At 45.6% G+C, this 22,143-nt stretch overlaps 1 protein-coding gene and 1 long non-coding RNA gene across 3 annotated transcripts in view; one reads left to right on the forward strand and one right to left on the reverse strand.

Annotated features, from left to right (window-relative positions):
- The window catches only part of LOC106731982 (uncharacterized), a 102,982-nt gene extending 85,814 nt beyond the window's left edge, over positions 1-17,168 (forward strand). Inside the window, exons 3-4 of the long non-coding RNA XR_012896755.1 lie at positions 16,223-16,417; positions 16,648-17,168. This is a non-coding gene — a long non-coding RNA (uncharacterized LOC106731982). The remainder of the gene's footprint in view (positions 1-16,222; positions 16,418-16,647) is intronic.
- Positions 1-22,143, reverse strand: part of TMEM38A (transmembrane protein 38A) — a 28,205-nt gene that overhangs the window by 1,398 nt on the left and 4,664 nt on the right. For both annotated transcript variants that reach the window (XM_075903353.1, XM_075903354.1), the window contains exons 2-5: positions 4,716-4,872; positions 3,687-3,871; positions 2,509-2,596; positions 529-646 (exon numbers count right to left, since the gene is read on the reverse strand). In XM_075903353.1, coding sequence (XP_075759468.1) covers positions 529-646; positions 2,509-2,596; positions 3,687-3,871; positions 4,716-4,872 — 548 coding nt within the window. The remainder of the gene's footprint in view (positions 1-528; positions 647-2,508; positions 2,597-3,686; positions 3,872-4,715; positions 4,873-22,143) is intronic.

Raw genomic sequence — 22,143 nt, forward strand, 5'->3', positions numbered from 1 at the left:
AAAAATGCCATTTTCAACATTTCAGGCCAATTCCTCTTTAAACTTAACAGAGGGGAAACTCACACTGCCCACACCCACTGGACAGAACTGCAGCACCTGCATGGAAATGTTTGTGTGTTCGGCCAGAGAACACTGGATAGAATCTAACGAAACAACAATGTAAAGTGGCATCCCAGAAGAGAGGATTTTGCATTACATTGATTAACTCCTCCAACCTGACTCCTTACCCCTGACAATACTGCTCCCCACACACCTGGCTCCGCAACCATATGGTGATATGCCTCCCAGAAGATGCTATCTCTGTAACTCTGGAAATCTGCCACTGCCAGCTTCACTCCCTACCCCTACAGAGATATCACCCACCCCAACCTGTCTTTGTTTCCCATGGTGCTATGTCTCTCCCCACCCTGACTCTCTACTCCAGTGGTGATATGGCTCCCCAACTTAATTATATACTCCTGAGGCAGTACACACCCCTTCTTTCCTTTGGGTCTGTAGACTCATTACCAGCACGTGCTGTAAACTTACCTTGCAAACAATCATAAACATGGTGAAGAAGAAGATGAGGTTGGCTTTAGCGATGGGGAGCCAATGAGTCTGCTGCAGGGTGAAGAGGATTGCTCCATACAGACTGGCTTTTGTTGGGCTACAAAGGAAGTGAGGCTGTTTTATTGTGTGAGCCTGGCTATCTCATTCAGTAGAGCATCAGACTTAATCTGAGGGTCCAGGGTTCAAGCCCCTAGTAGGGCAGGTAAGCCTTTCTCCCTGTATTGCAAGACCCCGCCCCACCCCAGGGGCATTACCCCAGACATTCCTTCACCACATTACTTTCTGTCTTCACAGACAAGGTCAATTCCCAGACTACTATACTAAGCAACACATTATGGGAGGGAGACGGGCAGCCCTCGGTGGAGAAAGAACAAGTTAAGAACTATTTAGAAAAGTGAAACACACATCCATGGGTGGGATTTAATGCATCCAAGAGTGTTGAGGGATTTGACAGATGTCATTGTAGAGCCATTGGTCATTATCTTTGAAAACTCGTGGAGATCAGGGGAGGTTCCAGACGATTGGAAAAAGGCAAATGTAGTGCCCATCTTTACATAAGGAAAGATGGACAATCCAAGGAACTACAGACCAGTCAGCCTCACCTCAGTCCCTGAAAAAATTATGGAGGGGATCGTCAAGGAATTTATTTTGAAGCACTTGGAAGAGAAGAAAGTGACCAGGAATAGTCAGCATGGATTCACCAAGGGCAAGTCATGCCTGACTAACCTGATTACCTTCTATGATGAGGTAACTGGCTCTGTGGATATGGGGAAGTTGGTGGATGTGATGTACCTTGACTTTAGCAAAGCTTTTGTTACAGTCTCCCACACAATTCTAGCCCAGAAATTAAGGAAACATGAATTGAATAAATGGGCTCTAAGATTAATAGAAAACTGGCTAGATTATTGAGCTCAACAGGTAGTGATCAACAGCTCAATGTTTGATTGGCAGTACATCTTTATTAATGACCTAGATGAAGGGATGGATTGCCCCTTCAGCAAGTTTGCATATGACACTAAGCTAGAGGAAGAGGTAGATACATTGGAAAGTAGGGATAGGGTCCAGAGTGACCTAGACCAGTTGGCGGATTGGGCCAAAAAAAATCTGATTAAGTTCAACAAGGACAAACACAGAGTCCTGCACTTGGGATGGAAGAATCCCAAGCATTGTTACAGGCTGGAGATCAACTGGCTAAGTGGCAGTTCTGCAGAAAAGGACCTGGGGATTCCAGTGCTGGCTTACAGAAGCTGGATATGAATCAACAGTGTATCCTTGTAGCTAAGAAGGCAAATAGCATATTAGGGTGCAGTATGAGGAGCGCTGCCAGCAGATCTACAGAAGTGATTATTCCCCTTTATTCAGCACTGGTAAAGCCACATCTGGAGTACTGCATCAAGTTCTGGGCCCCCCAGTATAGAAAGGATATGGATGCATTGGAGAGGGTCCAGCAGCGTGACATGAAAATGATTAGGGGACTGGAGCACATGACTTATGAGGAGAGGCTGAGGGATTTGGGTTTGTTTAGTCTGCAGAAGAGAAGAGTGAGGGGGGATTTGAGAGCAGCCTTCAACTTCCTGAAGGGAGAGTCCAAAGAGGATGGAGAGAGGCTGTTCTCAGTAGTGACAGATGGCAGAACGAGGAGCAATCATCACAAGTTGCAGTGGAGGATATCTACGTTGGATATTACGATAAACTATTTCACTAGGAGGGTAGTGAAGTACTGGAATGGGTTATCTAAGGAGGTGGTAGAATCTCCATCCCTAGAGGTTTTTAAGTCCTAGTTCGACAAAGCCCTAGCTGGGATGATTTAGTTAGCGTTGGACTCGATGACCTCCAGAGGTCTCTTCCAGCCCTATGATTCTATGATTTCATACAACATATTAAGTAGAACCTTACAGAATAAGAGGCACTGATCACGGATATGTTCTTGGTCTAAGAGAATTTAGTTTAGATACTTACAAGGACATATGAAGAATTTCATTTGTTTCTGGCTTCCAGACTCCACGCAACAGCTGCTCAAAATTAGACACCAAGGCAATGCCAGAACCTAACAAACAGTGAAAGTGAAGTAGTGAAATCACCGAACTAGAAGAGTCCTGCAAAGCACAACTTCTACCAACTATATGGGAATCAGGATTGTCTGAAGATGAATAAAGACCCATTTCTGATAAAAACAAAAGTAATCCTAGAACTAACACTGGAGCTAAAGCTAAACACTTTTGTGCAGCTCTGTAAAGTGTTGAGTAATGTAGGAGAGGGATATCTGATCCCCACCTCAATCAGCAGGGCTGAAACATAATACATACTCTCTGTTAGGAAAAACCCCAAGGAAAAGGATTTAAACCTTTTGGCATAAATAGAAACTCCCTGAAAAATATATAAATAAGAACCATGTCTAGGGGGTACATGCATGGGACATGGAAATAAGAGATTGTGACTTTTATCCTGAGATCTGCTACTGACTCCTAGGGTACGTCTAAACTACATGGCTCCGTCAATGGAGCCACATAGATTAGTTTACTCGAAAAGGGGAAATGAAGCTGCGATTTAAATAATCGCTGCTTCATTTCAATCAAAATGGCCGCCACGCTGTGCCGATCAGCTGATTGTCGGCGCAGCGCAGCAGTCTAGATGGGGATCTGCCAACCCCAGAACCTTTCGTCAGCAGATCCTTTATGCCTCAGGATCTGCCGATGAAGGGTTCTGGGGTCAGCAGATCCCTGTCTAGACTTCCACGCTGTGTCGACAATCAGCTGATCGGTACAGTGAGGCAGCCATTTTGATTTAAACGAAGTGGCGATTATTTAAATCGCAGCTTCACTTCCCTTTGCCATCCTGCCTAATCTACATGGCTCCATCGATGGAGCCATGTAGTCTAGACACACCCCTAATGTGGGCTCTCCATGCCTCCATTCCCCATCAATAAGATAGGAATGATGACCCAATTCATAACTGTCCTGCAAATTAAAGAATGTTTGTGCTAACCATCATAATTAGGAACCCATTAACTTCATCCTTAGTTAACCAAGCCATGCCGAGACATGCTGCAGTGCCACTGCTGCACTTCCAGAATTTCCTCTCCCTCTTTTCAGGAGCTGAAGGTACCAACCCATTAGTTCTAGTAGCTCAGGATTTACCTTTGACCCATCCAGTAACCACCATAATGAACCACCCATGGTGATAATGGTGGTGAGCATGATGGACCCCAACAGCAATTTTACGAACTCTAACAACCTCTTTCATCGCCACAAAGATAAGCTTGACAGGCAGGAAGCTGACACACTTGTAGAAAAGGTTCATGGGGCAGAAGAAAATCAAATACCTGGAAAAAAAACATGAAAAGTTCAAGCAGCCTGTCCAACTCGACTGTGTAGGAGATGGTGAGAGAATAGTGTCTGTGCTGTTATTTTGAGTAAGTGTGTCATGGAAAAGGCAGTGCTGGGTATAGCTTCTAGGAAATTCAGCTTTTCCGTGGCTTTTCAATTCTGCATATACTGCCATCATGATCAACACAAAAGGGTACACAATGTTCCACCAAAGTGCTTGTACTCACTCCATTGCACTCCACACTCACTCTAAAGTCTGAACAGACTCTTTTCAGGGCCAGTACAGTGTGTGCTGATTTTGTAGGCTGGACTACACTTTGGGGCATCTGTGAAGTGAAAAAGTCTAGATTCAGGTTAACTTCGACCCATCTCATTAATATGTTAGGACACTGTTTCTCAACCAGTGATATGAGTGCCTTTAGGGGTACTTGAGAGAAGTCTGGGGGGGTATGTCAATACAACTGAAATTTGGAGAAAACTGAATTTTTACAGCATTTTATTATTTTTGTACTTTTTACACTCAAAAAAAGTCATCATCATCCTGGCTATGATTAAGTTGTTTAAACAAATGTGTTGCAATGGTAGAAAAAAACGTTGTGTGTCTGAAAATTGTAGGTGCTGGGGGTACTTATGATTTTTTTAAAAGGGTACTTTATAAAAAAAAGGTTGTGAAATACTGTGTTAGGTCATCAGATTAATTGGAAACTAGGCCCAGAAATTCAAAAGACTATTTCATACTCCTCCTTACTTAATCCCCTCCTTTTCCTAATTAACCCAAATTGGACAATGTGGGTACCCCCTGCCTCCACACAAGGCTTTACCAAAGTGTGAAAGACTCACCATACTGCAGAGGCCAGGAGCACACTAGAGTTATTGCTGAAATAATCAATAGGAGCGTTCCCAAGTAACAAATCCGCAAGAATATAACTTCCAAAGCAATGAAGCATAGCACAAAACCAGGAGGCAACAGGACTCCGATGGGACATCTCAACGGCTCCTGTGAAACAGATTCCAATTAAGAAAATCAAACAAATCACAACCCTTAGGCTTTGTCTTGCCAGGAACTTTTACTGCATGCTATCAATCCAAAAAAGGGCAGAGAACAGTCTTAATGTAAAGAAAAATAATTTTATCAATAGAGATTCCCCTAGTAGGTACACAATGATGAAGCAATTGGATTATCCCCAAATATCATAACTAATCATCTAGGCAGAGAATGACTAAACAAGTGTATGTGAAATAAAATTACGACATGGAAAGGCTAACAGTTCTTCCCTTTAACTTCTGATAATTGAGAGCAGCAGCTGTAACCCAATGACTTTCAGTGCATATGTCTAGGTAATTTTCTAAGAACTTGGGTTGCGCAAAAATGCTAGGTAGTGTTCCATTGAAAATTAAAGTAAATCCCCTACAACAGGCTGTGAGATAAGTATGTGCCACAGAAAGTGAGCCAAATTTTATTACAGTTTGTTGAGGATGGAAACTATTATGAATCATAGAATCATAGAACCATAGAGCTGGAAAAGACCTCAGGAAGTCATCAAGTCCAGCCCCCTGCTCTAGGCAGGACCAATCCCAACTAAATCAACTCACCCAGGGTTTTGTCAAGCCGAGACTTAAACACCTCTAGGGATGGAGACTCCACTACTTCCCTAGGGAACCCATTCCAGTGCTTCACCACCCTCCTAGTGAAATAGTTTTTCCTAATATCCAGCCTGGCCCTCTCCCACCACAACTTGAGACCATTGCTCCTTGTTCTGCCATCTGTCACTACTGAGAACAGCCTCTCTCCATCCTCTTTGGAACCCCCCTTCAGAAAGTTGAAGGTTGCTATCAAATCCCCCCTCATTCTTTGCTTCTGCAGACTAAACAGACCAAACTCCCTCAGCCTCTCCTCATGGGTCATATGCTCCAGCCCCCTAATCATTTTGGTTGCCCTTCGCTGGACCCTCTCCAATGCGTCCACATCCTTTTTGTATTGGGGGGCCCAGAACTGGACACAATACTCCAGATGTGACCTAACCAGAACTGAATAAAGGGGAATAATGACATTTCTGGATCTGCTGACAATGCTCCTCTTAATGCACCCTAATATGCCATTAGCCTTCTTGGCTACAAGGGCACACTGTTGACTCATATCCAGCTTCTCATCCACTGTAACCCCCAAGTCCTTTTCTGCAGAACTATTACTTAGCTGGTTGGTCCCCAGCCTGTAACAATGCTTGGGATTCTTCCGTCCCAAGTGCAGGACTCTGCACTTGTCTTTGTTGAACCTCATCAGATTTCTTGTGGCCCAATCCTCCAATTTGTCTAAGTCACTCTGGACCCTATCTCTGCCCTCCAGCGTATCTACCTCTCCCCCTAGCTTAGTGTCATCTGCAAATTTGCTGATGGTCCAATCCATCCCCTCATCCAGGTCATTAATAAAGATATTGGACAAAATCGGTCCTAGAACCAAACCTTGGGGCACTCAGCTAGAAACCAACCGCCATCCTGACATCGAGCCGTTGGTCACTACCCGCTGGGCCCGAACTTCTAGCCAACTTTCTATCCATCTTACCATCCGTTTATCCAATCCACATTCCCTTAACTTGCTGGCAAGAATATTGTGGGAGACCGTATCAAAAGCCTTCCTAAAGTCAAGGTATATCACATCCATTGACTTCCCCATATCCATAGAGCCAGTTACCTCACCATAGAAGCTAATCAGATTGGTCAGGCATGACTTTCCCTTTGTGAATCCATGCTGACTATTCCTAATCTCTTTCCTCTCTTCCAAGTGCCTCAAAATGGATTCCTTAAGGATCCCTTCCATGATTTTTCAGGGACCAAGGTAAGACTGACCGGCCTATAGTTCCCTGGATCCATCCTTCTTCCCTTTTTTGAAGATGGGCACTACATTTGCCCTTTTCCAATCATCCGGGATTTCTCCCTATCTCCACGACTTTTCAAAGATAATGGCCAAAGGCTCCTCAATGACATTTGCCAACTCCCTCAGTACCCTCGGGTGCATTAAGTCCAGACCATGGATTTGTGTACGTTTAGCTTTTCTAAATAGTTCCTAACTTGTTCTTTACCCACCAAGGGCTGTCCATCTTCTTCCCATCTTGCGTCACTTAGCGCATTAGTCCGGGAGCCCACCTTGTCCGTGAATACAGAGGCAAAGAAAGCATTGAGTACTTCAGCTTTCCCCACATCATCTGTCACTAGGTTACCTCCTTCATCCAGTAGGGGCCGCACACCCTCTCTGGTCACTTTCTTCTTGTTAACATGCCTGTAGAAACCTTTCTTGTATCCTTCTCATCCTTAGCCAGTCGCAATTCCATTTGCGCTTTCGCCTTCCTGATAACCCCCCAGCATTTTCGAGCTATTCATTTAAACCCCTCCCTGGTCATTTGTCCAAGTTTCCACTTTTTGTAAGCTTCCTTTTTGTGCTTAAGTTCACCAAGGATTTCCCCTGTAAGCCAATCCGGTCTCCTACCATGTTTGCCTCTCTTGCTACACATCGGGATGGTTTCTTTCTGTGCCTTCAATAAGGCTTCTTTAAAATACTGCCAGCTCTCCTGGACTCCTTTCCCCTGCATGTTAGCATCCCAGGGGATTCTGCCCATCAGTCCTTCAACAGGGAGGATGGATGAGAACACCACTTGCGCTCCGAATTCTTGGATCCTTCTTCCCAGCGTTACATAATCCGCAGTAACCCGCTCAAGGTCATTCTTGGCCGTATCGTTAGTTCCCACGTGGAGAAGCAGGAAGGGGTAGCGATCCGAAGGTTTAATCATCTTGGTAAGCCTCTCAGTCACATCCTGAATTTGGGCTCCTGGTAAGCAGCAAACCTCTCGAGATTCCAGGTCCAGACGGCAGAGGGATGGCTCAGTCCCTCTTAGGAGGGCGTCCCCGATCACCACCACCCGTCATCTTCTTTTGGGGGTGGTGGTCGTGGAACCCCCATCCCTAGGACTACGCATCCCATGCCTTCCAGTTCATAGTGTTCCCTTCCTGGTCCATCAGGAAGAGTGGAGGGACAAGGGAGATGCTGTTGCATGAGGACACAAGGCTGAGGTCGAATTATGTCAGGAGTAGCAGCAACTTTTGTGAAGGCTTCTCTAGCAGCAGGGGCTCAGATTCTTGCTTTTGCCTCCACCCCACCCCACCCCACCCCACCCCACCTCACCTCACCTCACCTCTTCTATGGGAGTGGAAGGACTTAAATCAGATTGATTCATTCCATTGGCCACTAAGACACTGAGGAGACTCTGCTATGTCAGTGATCCTGCCTCAAACTGAAGGAGTTTCAGACTAATAGGCAGTAACTGTCAGAAAATATAATTTGAGGTTAGTTCAATAAGTGTTTGGGCTGGAGGCTTTGATAATTCCTATGGGTCTGGGTTGGGACCTGGTGGAGTGGATGGGCCGTGGGCTTTCCTGCTATAAGCAGTCATCCTTTCACACTGAGTCCAACTGTAGAGAGGCTTCCTCTAGACTTCTACAGGATTTTTACAGTGTTATGACCTGCTTAAGGTGGTGCAAGTAGAGTGTGGAGGGTGCATGTCACGTATCTATCCCTACTCGGGGCTTAGTTCTCCCGCTAAGAGAGAGCCGGCCGTGAGTGGAGGGGGACCTGGGCCCTCCCTCTCTCCAGGTCCCAGCCCATGACCCTAAGGACAGGCATCGTGGATGCCCTGCCCGACCAGGGGAGCTACAGCCGCAACTCACCGGTCCCCGGGTCCTCCCTGATCCCATCCTAGGCTGCTTCCTCCTCTCTGACTGGTCACCGGCTGTCTCTGCCAGGTCCGGCGGTTATCCTCACCCCGTCCTGGCGAGCCGATCCTCTGTCGCCGGCTCCGGTGCTCCGTAGGGTCCGGTCTGGTCCCGCCTTGTCCTGGCTGGTCCAGAGCGGCTACCTCCCTCCTCCCCTGCTCTCGGCTGGGAGCTGCTGTTTGAAGCCGGCACCCCTTTCTGGGGATGCTGGGGCATGCATTCCGGGCCCTCTGCCCCTCCCCTGGGGCACCCACCAGGGAACCCCCTGCACCTGCGCCGGCGGCCGCCACCGAACAGGCACGGCAGAGCCGCTTGGGCTTCCCGGCACCTGCACCGTCCGGCGCCCGAGAGCGGGGTGCGGGGCTCGACTCCGCAGTCCCCACCGCCCCGTCACAGCGCAGTGTAAATTCCCAATCCCGTCTGCTTGGGTGTCTTTTGTCCCCATATTTGTCATCAGCATGGAACAAAAAGCCTAGTTTACCCTGAAAGGGTATGTCTACACTACCCCCCTAGTTCGAACTGGGGGGGGTAATGTAGTCATATGGAGTTGCAAATGAAGCCCGGGATTTGAATTTCCCAGGCTTCATTTGCATGATCCCGGCCGGCGCCATTTTTAAATGCCGGCTAGTTCGGACTGCGTGCCGCGCGGCTACACGCGGCACGAACTAGCTAGTTCGGATTAGGCTTCCGAACTAGCTAGTTCGTGCCGTGTGTAGTCGCGCAGCATGCAGTCCGAACTAGCCGGCATTTAAAAATGGCGCCGGCCGGGATCATGCAAATGAAGCCCGGGAAATTCAAATCCCGGGCTTCATTTGCAACTCCGTATGACTACATTATCCCCCCTAGTTCAAACTAGTGTAGACATACCCAAAGATAGCAGCCACCAACTTGGTTCTGAGGCCTACTTAGAGATACAGTTTATCTGACAAATAAATTATAAATAAGTTTCTTTTCGGACACAAGACCCCTGTTGAGATGGGATTGGTTTTGTTTACATGACTTACACGCTGGTGAAGTGCTCCAAGCTGCCCTGTGTGTACCTCGGCTCTGATTCAGCGAGGCCACGGCTGCCTACAGAGATGTGAGGAGAGTTCAGGCTCGGACTCATTCGCTTATTGGCCTCTCTATTGAGACTGTCCCAAAGGGGGATCGTTCAAGCTCTATGAATATTGAGAATTGCCCAGTAGACTCTGAAGAAAGATGCCAGTCATGGACGTGGTTTCTGTGCTTTCCACACCTGTTCTCTGGGCACTGGGCTAAGACCCACCAACTCATTTAAGTCAGGGACCACTGACCAGCCAATAGACAGGCCCTGAAGCAGCTATCCCCCCGCTCCCTGTTGGAGGCCCTGCTTGAGCATAGCTGATGAAAGAAGAAACTGAGACAGCAGTAGCTGATATTTGTTACACTGGCCTCCTTCATGTGAAGAAGTCCTTGGTGGTGCCAGGGGGCGGGCGGGGGAGGGCAAAAGCAGGGGCATATCTATGCATGGGCCTGGATGGGCCATAGCCCACCCAACCCTAACCCTGGCATTGCTGACGGGGGAAGGGAGTGACGCAAGCTGTGTGCTTCCTCTCGCACCCTGAAGGTGAGGGGAAGAAGTGTACGCAGCGTCTTGGCAGGAGGGGCTGTAGCTACCACTGCCCTCCCTAAATGGCACCCTTGGTATCATCCCTGTATTATACATTTAATTTTTGTTAGTCCTTTTTCTATCCAGACTTTCAAAAGTATGGAGTTGGACTTGATCCTGAGGCACAGTTGTGAGAGAAGAGAATTAATAAGACTGGATGTTGTAATCATCTTAATGCATTGCAGGATGCACCGTATAGATGAATTTTCCCTTAAGGGTATGGGTAACATCTTAGGATATATAAAAGAACAAGAGGGACCCAAAGGGCATAACTAAGCTTTTTTTTCTATTTCAATCCCTTCAATTCTCTGTCACTGATTTTAAGTGAAACTCTACTAATTGCATTAAGTGACTATAAATATGATCGCAACTTGTGGGCCTCAGCAGACTTTGATATAGTTGAAGTCTATGAACTGGCCAAGAGTTAACTCCTTGTGCAGCTGTTACTCTCTGTGGATACCAAAAGTAATCTGATATTCTGTTTCTGAAACTGATAGCTGTGCCACGATCTAAAAATAAAATACAACTCATTATTTTGCCTGGTGTATTAGCTGAGACCTAGGAGCCCGGTAGAACCTCTACAACACCTGCTCAGCTCCTTCATCGCAAAATAACCAATTAACACACAAACATTGATTCTGAAGCTTTAAGACAGAGAAAGGGGTTATATGATTCTTTGCTTCTCTTGTGCTAGCTTTCAGCTGCCCTATAAAGTGTCTCTATAAAGCATAGCTGCTATTGTGCTAACAGTCAACTCCTTACTTTAAAAATAATCTGCTGCTTCTTGTGTATCAAAAAACCTCCCTTTTCCCCAAAGTACCACCACAGACATATTTCTGCAGGGATACCTTTGCCAAATTATGCCAAGCCCACACTACTGAGATATGAAGAGAAAACTCTCACAAATATGTTTGGGACAGCTGAAAAATCAGTGAAAATAAAATTATTATGCTAGCTTTTTAGGCAGTTTCTGTAGAAGTTAATGTCAACCTTGAAATTTACATACTGATCTCATCTCCCATATAACACCATGTGCAAATAGTATATACTACCCACGCCCTAATCTCTGCTAGAAAAGCTGTGGACTGAATGAGCCTAGAAACACAGCGACAGCCTATATGTGCTGCTGTGCAACCCAAGCAGGCTTTTACCTGGTTTGCCTATTTAAATAAATAAAGTGACCAAACACAGAAAACCACAGAGCTGTTTACAGAGACTAAATAAAATAATAATAATAAAATAATATTGTAAATCCTCTAGTGCAGCAATCTACTTAACACTGAATAAAGCAGAATCAGAGAATGTCACAATCACACTGACATGGACTGTTTCTTATTTATTAAGCATTTATACCAACACATTTGGAGGTGGATCTTTTAATAACAAGGAAGTGACCCCGGAAGGCGGCATTTATTTCCCTTCAACTAACTACTGTTATTTTCCACCTTATCCTTTTCCTTTCCTCTCCTCTCTCCACGGAATGGCTTCTTCTACTATTTTTCTGCACTTATCCCTGCAATAATTCAGATACAAAGGGGAGAGTTAAATGCATTCTTTTTCTTTATTTTTCTTTTCCCAGAGATATGAGAGCTCTAGGATACAGAGAATTACACGTTGGCTATATCTAGACTGGCATGATTTTCCAGAAATGCTTTTAACGGAAAAGTTTTTCCGTTAAAAGCATTTTCGAAAAAGAGCGTCTAGATTGGCACGGACGCTTTTCCACGAAAGCACTTTTTGCGGAAAAGCATCCGTGCCAATCTAGACACGCTTTTCCGCAAAAAAAGCCCCGATCGCCATTTTCGCAATCGGGGTTTTTTTGCGGAAAACAAATCTGAGCTGTCTACACTGGCCCTTTTGCGCAAAAGGACTTTTGCCTGAATGAGAGCAGCATAGTATTTCCGCAAGAAGCACTGATTTCTTACAGTAGGAAGTCAATGCTTTTGCGGAAATTCAAGCGGCCAGTGTAGACAGCTGGCAAGTTTTTCTGGAAAAGCGGCTGATTTTCCGGAAAAACTGGCCAGTCTAGACACAGCCTTTGTCTAACTAAAAACCACACTAGCAACTGGCCAAGAGCCTCACCTACTTTATATGAAATAGGTCCAATTTAAGTCACCTTCATTTCTGATATGTAGGGGACACTGTGGAAACCAGAGGTTCCAGCATGCATCGTACTGTTTTGATCAGACCAGCATTTTACTCCGAATTAAAAATTAGAGTTGTTCCCAGTAACTTTGAAGAACTCTATGAGATGAATTTGGCACTCAATCTGAATTTGATTGCCTTCATTCCTAGCCTTCCTCTTTTTTTACTGTATTTGTTCTTGCAGAGATCTGACCACTAGTGATTTTTGATGGAGGCCTTTCAACCTATCTCTAGCTGTAAGAAATCTCATTAAGTAGACTGAATTTTCAACACTCCAACTTTCTTCCTTACAAGGAATCATCAGCATATGCACCAAGAGGAATCCTGCACTTTGGTCCAGTACTATTCAATATTTTAAGTAATTATCTGAATAACAGAGAAGAGAGTATTCTTATAAAATCTATGGATGACACCAAGCTGTGTAACCCTTTGTAATTTTTATTATGAAATGTTTCCAATTAATATTAAGTTGTTAAAGGAAAGGCTGTAATAAAAAACAACTTAGTTTTCTGGCTCAAACCTCTAGGTTGGTACAGAAAATGTATGTAGTAGAGGACCACTCAATGACACTTGGAATGATAAAGCCAAATTTTATTTAGAAGAAAATTATTGGTTAAGCAATGAGGCATGCATTTACCACTTAGACAATGCTACAATTGCTCACACAGAAAGACTAAATAATATATTGATGAGTGATGAATCCAGTGACAATAGACTGAAGTTCAGCCTGGAACCTAACTATAGCTTTTCAATATCATTTGGAGCACTCCTGCAATTTAATAAGGCTACTTCTTTTATAGCACTAATTAACATTAAACTACCCCTTACCATAATTATAGTTCCATCTCCTGCTTATTGACTCTTTAGATTACAAATTATTTAAATTAACATCTGCACCAATGTCCTTCCAATATTATCAATATAGATAGTGTTTTAAGAAAACATTCACAGTTCTCAGACACATTATAAAAACTTGCTCAAACCATTTATAACAAAATGTAATCATCAGGAAAAGCGGCTCGACAGCTTTCCTATGCGTTGTCTTCATCAAATCTTTGGAATCTTCTGAGTATCAGAGTCACCAACACTGAGGTGCGTAAGCAGGCCAGTGAATCCAGCATGCAAACACTCCTCAAGAATGTTTCTGCTAATCTTTTCTATCTTCGTGTAGAATTTTTTCCATCCAAGTGCAGAATGTGCACTGAGATATGTGTAATAGTGATAGAAATGTAGCCGTGTTAGTCTGGTGTAGCTGAAACAAAATACAGGACTGTGCAGCACTGTAAAGACTAACAAGATGGTTTATTAGATGATGAGCTTTCGTGGGCCAGACCTACTTCCTCAGATCAAATAGTGGAAGAAAATAGTCACAGCCATATATACCAAAGGATACAATTAAAAAAAATGAACAAATATGAAAAGGACAAATCACATTTCAGAACAGAAGGGGGATGCAGGGGGGGGGGAGGAAAGGAAGGTGAATGCCAGTGAGTTAATGATATTAGAGGTAGGGAAGGGGAGATGTCTGTGAGTTAATAGTATTAGAGGTGATAATTGGGGAAGCTATCTTTGTAATAGTCTTAATAGGTTAAGAAATAGTCTTAATCTGCAGCAAGGGAGATTTAGGTTAGATATTATGAACAACTGTCCAGCTACAGGTTGGACCTCCTGGGTCTGGCACCCTCGGGACCTGACTGGACCTGGATGAGGGATTTTGCCAGACAAGAGAAGGTCATTTCTAGACCACTGCTGCCGGCCCCTCCACCCAGCCACTGTCCTCCTGACTGGCACCTCAGCTCCTGCTGGCCCCACTATCCTACTGATCCACTGGGCAGCCATCGCTGCCGTAGCTCCGGGTCCCACTGAACAGCTGTGCACATCGCGCTGGAACACAAGGTCCTCTCGGGAAGGTCCACGTGTGCCGCGCTGGGACTCTGGGTCCCACCAGGCAGCCGCACACAGCGGCTCCCTGCCCCACGGACAGGGACGTCCAGGACCTCCAGCTCCCAGTCCCACAGGGCAGCCATGCACGTCTCCCAACCCCACTCGGCAGACCTGCTACCCCACACTGGGTGGCCCCACCATCAGCTCGCTATGGGAAGCCTATTGCCCTGCTGGCCCCGCAGGGATCCTTGCCATTGGCCTTCCACGGGGACTCTGATCCTGCAACGTCCGTGCCAGACCATGCATGTTGACGGACCAGAGAATCCTGGTTAAGAGAGTTTCAACCTGTATAAGGGTAGTGAAGATCTGGAAAGGGCTTCCAAGGGATGTCATGGAATCCCCATCATGGGGGGGTCTTAAAGAATAGGTTGGACAAATACCTGTCAAGGGGTATGTCTACACTACCCTCCTAATTCGAACTAGGAGGGTAATGTAGGCATACCGCACTTGCAAATGAAGCCCAGGATTTGAATTTCCTGGGCTTCATTTGCATGAAGCCGGCCGGCGACATTTTTAAATGCCGGCAGTTCGAACCCTGTGCCGCGCGGCTACACGCGGCACGGAGTAGCTAGTTCAGATTAGGCTTCCTAATCCGAACTAGCTGTACTCCTCATTCCATGTAATCCGAACTAGCTACTCCGTGCCGCGTGTAGCCGCGCGGCACGGGGTTCGAACTGCCGGCATTTAAAAATGGCGCCGGCCGGCTTCATGCAAATGAAGCCCGGGAAATTCAAATCAAGTCATTTGCAAGTGCGGTATGCCTACATTACCCTCCTAGTTCGAATTAGGAGGGTAGTGTAGACATACCCAAGGATGGTCTAGATTTACTTCATACTGCCTCAGTGCAGGGTGCTGGATTCAATGCCTTATTGAGGTCCCTTCTGGCTCTACATTTGTATAGTTTTATGAAACCCTTAATTCAAATTTACTGAAAATCTTACATGCAACTCCAGGCTGCATGTGGAGTTTTGCATTCCTCCTTTGAAATGCACAAGAGCCCCTGTGGGAAAATTCCATCGACTTCTCGACTAGTAAATTAACTGATATTTAACATCCTTAATCAGGACTGTAGCTGCTTCTTGAGACTAGCTGAGGCTCGTGCTTAACGGGGCTCCTCTCTACAGTCATGTTTCAGACTCCTCTTCCCCTTTGCCCACCTCCTCGAGGGACAGCAAATACCACACCGGCAGGCTCTGGTCGCCCTTGCAGACACCACAGCACTCTCCGTGGAACCGGACCTGCTGCACCTCCTGGCGCTGTTTTTGCAGGCTGCCCTCGTGGCACTGCTTGAGGACGACAACCAACCTGGAATGAAGGTCCCCTCACCCAGACCTAAGTGCTCCTCATGCATCACAGTCCCTCAGACGCTCACACACTGCATCCCTCTGCCGACAGAGGGATGCAAATCATGCACTTGGGAAGTGCAAATGAGCCCGGGATTTAAATATCCCAGGCTTCATTTGCATACTCACACTCTGGCACCGTGCCAATCACGCATCCTTTCGAAAGGGAAAGTAAAGTGTAGCCGAGGCTCTGCCGATATCAGGGAGCTATTTCAGCAGATCCTGTGCTCCTCATTTTTTGAGTGTAGAGCTACGGCAGTGATGGCTGCCCAGCGGATCCAGAACTTGGATATTAGGAAAAACTATTTCTCTAGGAAGGTGGTGAACTACTGGGATGGGCTCCCTAGGGAGGTGGTGGAATCTCCATCCCTAGAGGTTTTTAAGTCCCAGCTTGACAAAGCCCTGGCTGGGTTGATTTAGTTGGGCTTGGTCCTGCTTTGGGCAGGGGGCTGGACCTGATGACCTCCTGAGGTCTCTGCCGCCCTGGAATTCTATGATTCTATTCTATGAACTTTCTCATGCAGAAGGATACTCTCATGGAGCTCCGCGAGTGGCTCGCCCCTGCTGTCCAATGACAGGACACCCGCCTGAGACCTGCCATCCCCCTCCAGAAGTGAGCTGCCATCGCTATCTGGAAGCTCGCCATAGCGAACAGCTACCTCTCCATCGGGAACCAGTTTGACGTAGGGAGATAAACCATCGGGGCCATGCTCATGCAGGTATGATTTTCTTGCTATTGTCCCAGGAGGGCAGTGAACTGCTGGCATGGGATTCCCTTGGGAAGGAGGAGTGGAATCTCCCTCCCTGGAGGTTTTGCAATCCCACCTTCACAAAGCCCTCCCAGGGATGGGGCAGTTCGGCTTGGTCCTGCTGTGGGAAGGGGCTTGGGCTCAGGGAACTCCTGAGGGCTCTGGCAATCCTGTGATTCTATGTTCCTATGTTTTTACAGGCAATGAGGGCCATCAACACCACCCTGCTGTGCAGGGGCATCATCCTGGGTGATATGGATCCCATCATCACTGGCTTTGCTGCCCTGGGCTTCCCCGACTGTGCGTGGGGGGCCACTGATAGCACCCACATCCCCATCCCGACCCCCAACCACTGAGCCTCTGGCTATATAAATTGGAAGGGTGCACTTGGGGCTGCCATCGCAGCAGAGAAGACAGTGCAGGGGTCTGGAATTTGGCACAGGGCTGGCAGACCACAAGCCTTCTCCCTTCTGTCTGCACCTTTAAAGGCTGCAGAGGAAGGGAAACTAGAGTTTTGATGGATGTGGACAGAGTGGCCACCAGGGCAGCTATGAGAAGCCCTGGAGGCCAATTACTTCAAAATAAGCACAGCTGGACCATCCACACAAACCTATTATACGAAATAATTTTGAAATAACGGGCTTGCTGTGTGGACACTCACCTTGTTATTTCAAAATAATGCTCGAGTGTATTAGAGATTAACAGACATATATATATATATATATATATATATATATAGTAGCATGAGCTTTTGTGGGCAAAACCTACTTTCTCAGATGAGCTAGAGCCGGGCTACTCAACACGCGGCCTGTGGGCCACATGTGGCCCACGGCCCATCTGTTTGCGGCTTGTGGTGTGGTTTGGGTTTACGTGGGGCTCAACACATGGCCTGCGGGTGGGAGCCAAAACAAAAAAGCAGTCATTATAATGGTCTTCTGTTGATATGTGTTTTAGTAATTAAATTCCTGGACTGTCATATGGGTGGAAATCAGGTAAATATTACATTTTATTAATATCAGGGGCCTGCGTGTTGTGTAGTCTTGCCTTAATCTTTATATTCATGCCCATCAATATGAACAAAACTACATATATATATTTGCATTTATATACAACCATGCTTAAGTTGCAGCACTCGGCATGTGCTGTGAGTATTCCTGTGGCCCCCAAGTGCTTCCAAAGTTGAGTAGCCCTGAGCTAGTGTCCACTATAATAGCTAAAAACTGTAGCCCCTCCTGTTCACTAGCCCAGTATAAGGTTATTCATCATAGGGGAAGCTTTGTGATCTTTTACACAACTCTGGGAGACTAGGCCTGAGGCTCCTTTGTGTGCTCTGCATTGTGTCAGCATGTGTACACCTCACACCAGATCCACTCTGGATCCATCAGGAACAGGCTTTATTCTGTAAAGAACACAGAGCAGGATCAGCAGCCTCCTCTCTGCTTGCAGCCTGTATGCTCCCAGCTCAGTCAGGAAGCAGGAAGTTCTCCCAACATGCCACAGTTTGTAGTTCCAAGGGTTGCTCCTGCAGCACACTGGACCTTGCGATATACTCTTCCCTCTGCTTATTGAAAGGGCAACCTTGTCCCTTTCCTTAGTCAAAACCCACTCTGGTTGAATACTACTGTACATGCCATCTCCTTTTTTAGTATATTTCCACAAGCTTCCAGGTGCATATAATCTCACAGCAGTTTTGGCCAAAACCCCAAGTCTTTACTCTTCTTTCATCAGGCAGCCACTGTTCCAAATCGAGCCGGACAGGTGCCTGCACTGTCTTGTTTAGTTCTGCGAAGCTGGTGGGTTATCTCTAGGCACCTTTTTGGTCTGATCCCATTCTGTCTGCCCTTCTCCAATCCAATTTGGTTTGTTTCGTTAGTCTTTAAGGTGCCACAGCACTACTCATGATAATTATCTGTTCTGTTCATTCACTCTGGCATTGGCCACTGTTGAAAGACAGGATACTGGGCTAGATGGACCTTTGGTTCTTATGTTCTTACGTAAATTATTACACTAAACAGCTGTTTTTATTTCAGGTAAAAGCTTCAACTCAAACTTGACCTTTTACTCTGATTTGGCTCTATACATTGTTTAGTTCTTTTGATTCCTCTTAGGGTGTGCCAGGCAGTTTCAAAAGCTACCTGAAAACAAAGGCTCATAGCTTCCCATTGCTTTGTCTGGCATCTCCCATCCCTACAGAAAACCAGGTTCAACCACAGTTTAGGCCAGAGGCGGGGAACCTAAGACTTTCCTGGATCTGGCCCCCGGCTTGCCTGGATCCAGCCCCCAAGATTCAGGGCTTCCCACCCCAGCATTGGGGAGACCACAATGGCACTTCCCCTGCTGCTTCCCCACAGGGCTGGCGCACACAAAATGTACTAGCCTGGGCCCCACTAGGTTCTGGTGTGCCAAGGGAATGTGGGGAGTGTCTTGCTCCTTCTCAGCTGGAGGTCATGTCAGTGAGGATGTGGGGTTTTGTTTTATTCTTGTTTGCGTCTCATTTCTATGCATCTCCCAAATGATTTTAATGTGGGTCAGCAGTCCCTCCGCCCCAACAAAAATGTTTCCCCATCACTGATTTAAGTCCACAAGACAAACAAGGCTGTTCATGGATCATTGAGTTGATCACAAAGCCATTAGGTTTTGAGGGTCATCAATGATAAGCGTCATTAGCACATTTAGAATTATAAACTGATCCATGCTTCATATTTATAACTTCACAGACAAGAATGATACACGCACAAAAATAGACTATACAGACCCAGCAGACTGTAGTTCTAAGATTGATGTTACATGCCCTGTTTTGCATGAAGCATCTTTGAGTTATGCTTATTCATATTCATAAGCCAATTTTCATAAGACATGAGGGGCCATCACAGAGGTCACAACAACTGGTAGAGATAACACAGTTAGCTGCATGAACTGCCTGCTCAGAACAGGGTTATGCAGCCATATCAGTGATCATTTAGTATTACCTCAGTCCTGAGTCTCCTGACTACCCGACCCTCTGTACATTTTAGTACTGGTTACGAGACTATAAGTATGATACATAATGATTTGATGTATAATGACTTGCTTATAAGTTCTGTATGCTTCTTATTGTAACCTCTCTTAATTAGACAAAGTTTACCATAAGGCCTTGCTCCCTGTTAGCATTACCACAAACTAAGTTGTACCCCTTGTCTGTATCACAAACTAAGCTGTGCAAGATTCCTTTCGTTGTGCTGTTCCTTTAGTAACTATTAGGCTTGTCTGAAACTCTGCACAATTGTGTGGTGTGAGTGGAGGATGCACGTAAGTCTGAAAGACATCACAAAGGCCCAGGTGATCAAGAAGCGGGAATCTTGAAGATAACCAGGAAACAGCCATTGTGTCTGAGGCTGAATTAAATTAGCAGCATTGACAGAATTTTGGAGACAGGCAGAGACCCCCAAGAGTGAGAGACAATCACTATCAAAGGATAACTTTGGTTAAGCTAAAAGGGGTAAAAAATGAGGGTGATATCATGCTAGGAGTCTACTACAGGCCACCTAGCCAGGTGGAAGAGGTGGATGAGGCCTTTTTTAAACAATTAACAAAACTATCCAAAGCCCAAGATTTGGTGGTGATGGGGGACTTCAACTATCCAGACATATGTTGGGAAACTAACACAGCGAGGCACAGGCTATCCAATAAGTTTCTGGACTGCATTGGAGACAACTTTCTGTTTCAGAAGGTTGAAAAAGCTACCAGAGGAGAAGCTGTTCTGGATTTGGTTTTAACAAATAGGGAGGAACTAGCTGAGAACTTGAAAGTGGAAGACAGTATAGGGGACAGTGATCATGAAATAATAGAGTTCATGATCTTAAGGAAAGGTAGAAGGGAGACCAGCACAATTGAGGTAATGGATTTCAGGAAGGCAGATTTTGATAAGCTCAGAGAACTTGTAGGTAAGGTCCCATGGGAAGCAAGACTGAAGGGAAAAACAACTGAGGAGAGTTGGAAGTATTTCAAAGGGACGTTGTTAAGGGCCCAAAAGCAAACAATTCCGCTGTGTAGGAAAGATAGAAAATATGGCAAAAGACCAGCTTGGCTTAACAAGGAGATCTTGCATGATCTCAAAATAAAAAAGGAGTCCTATAAAAAAATGGAAACTAGGACAAATAACAAAGGATGAATATAGGCAAGCAACACGGGAATGCAGGGGCAAGATTAGAAAGGCAAAGGCACAAAATGAGATCAAACTAGCTACAGGCATAAAGGGAAACAAGAAGACCTTTTATAAATACATTAAAAGCAAGAGGAAGACCAAGGACAGGGTAGGCCCACTGCTTAGTGAGGAGGGAGAAGCAGTAACAGGAAACTTGGAAATGGCAGAGATGCTCAATGACTTCTTTGTTTTGGTCTTCACCGAGAAGTCTGGAGGTATGCCTAACGTAGTGAATACAAGCAGAGAGAGGGTAAGTTTAGAAGATAGGATACACAAAGAACAAGTTAAAAATCACTTAGGAAAGTTAGATGTCAGCAAGTCACCAGGTCCTGATGAAATGCATCCCAGGATACTCAAGGAGCTGATAGAGGAGGTATCTGAGCCTTTAGCTATGATCTTTGAAAAATCATGGCAGACAGGGGAGATTCCAGAAGACTGGAAAAGGGCAAATATTGTGCCCATCTATAAAAAGGGGAATAAGAACAACCCAGGAAACTACAGACCGGTCAGTTTAACGTCTGTCCCAGGGAAGATAATGGAGCAGGTAATTAAGGAAATCATATGCAAACACTTGGAAGGTAATAAAGTGATAGGGAATAGCCAGCATGGGTTTGTGAAGAACAAGTCATGCCAAACTAATCTGATAGCTTTCTTTGATAGGATAACGAGCCTTGTGGATAAGGGAGAAGCGGTGGATGTCATATACCTAGACTTTAGTAAGGCATTTGATACGGTCTCGCATGATATTCTTATTGATAAACTAGGCAAATATAACTTAGATAGGGCCACGATAAGGTGGGTGCATAATTGGCTGGATAATCGTAGTCAGAGAGTTGTTGTTAACGGTGCTAAATCCTGCTGGAAAGGGATAACAAGTGGAGTTCCGCAAGGGTCTGTTTTGGGACCCGTACTGTTCAATATCGTCATCAATGATGTAGATATTGGGATAGAGAGTACGCTTATTAAGTTTGCAGATGACACCAAACTGGGTGGGGTTTCGACTTCTTTGGAGGATAGGGACATAATTCAAAATGACCTTAGCAAGTTAGAGAAATGGTCAGAGGTAAACAGGATGAGGTTTAATAAAGAGAAATGCAAAGTGCTCCACTTAGGAAGGAACAATCAGTTCCATACATACAAGATGGGAAGCAACTGTCTAGGAAGGAGCATGGCGGAAAGGGATCTAGGGGTCATAGTGGACCACAAGTTGAATATGAGTCAACAGTGTGATGCTGTTGCAAAAAAAGCAAATATGATTCTAGGTTGTATCAACAGGTGTGTTGTAAGCAAAACTCGTGACGTCATTCTGCCGCTCTACTCTGCACTAGTTAGGCCTCAGCTGGAGTACTGTGTCCAGTTCTGGGCGCCACATTTCAAGAAAGATGTGGAGAAATTGGAAAGGGTCCAGAGAAGAGCGACAAGAATGATTAAAGGTCTAGAGAACATGACCTATGAAGCCAGGCTTCATGAACTGGGCTTGTTTAGTTTGGAAAAAAGAAGATTAAGAGGGGAC

This window comes from Pelodiscus sinensis, chromosome 19, assembly GCF_049634645.1.
Source record: "Pelodiscus sinensis isolate JC-2024 chromosome 19, ASM4963464v1, whole genome shotgun sequence".
Lineage (NCBI taxonomy): Eukaryota > Metazoa > Chordata > Testudines > Trionychidae > Pelodiscus > Pelodiscus sinensis.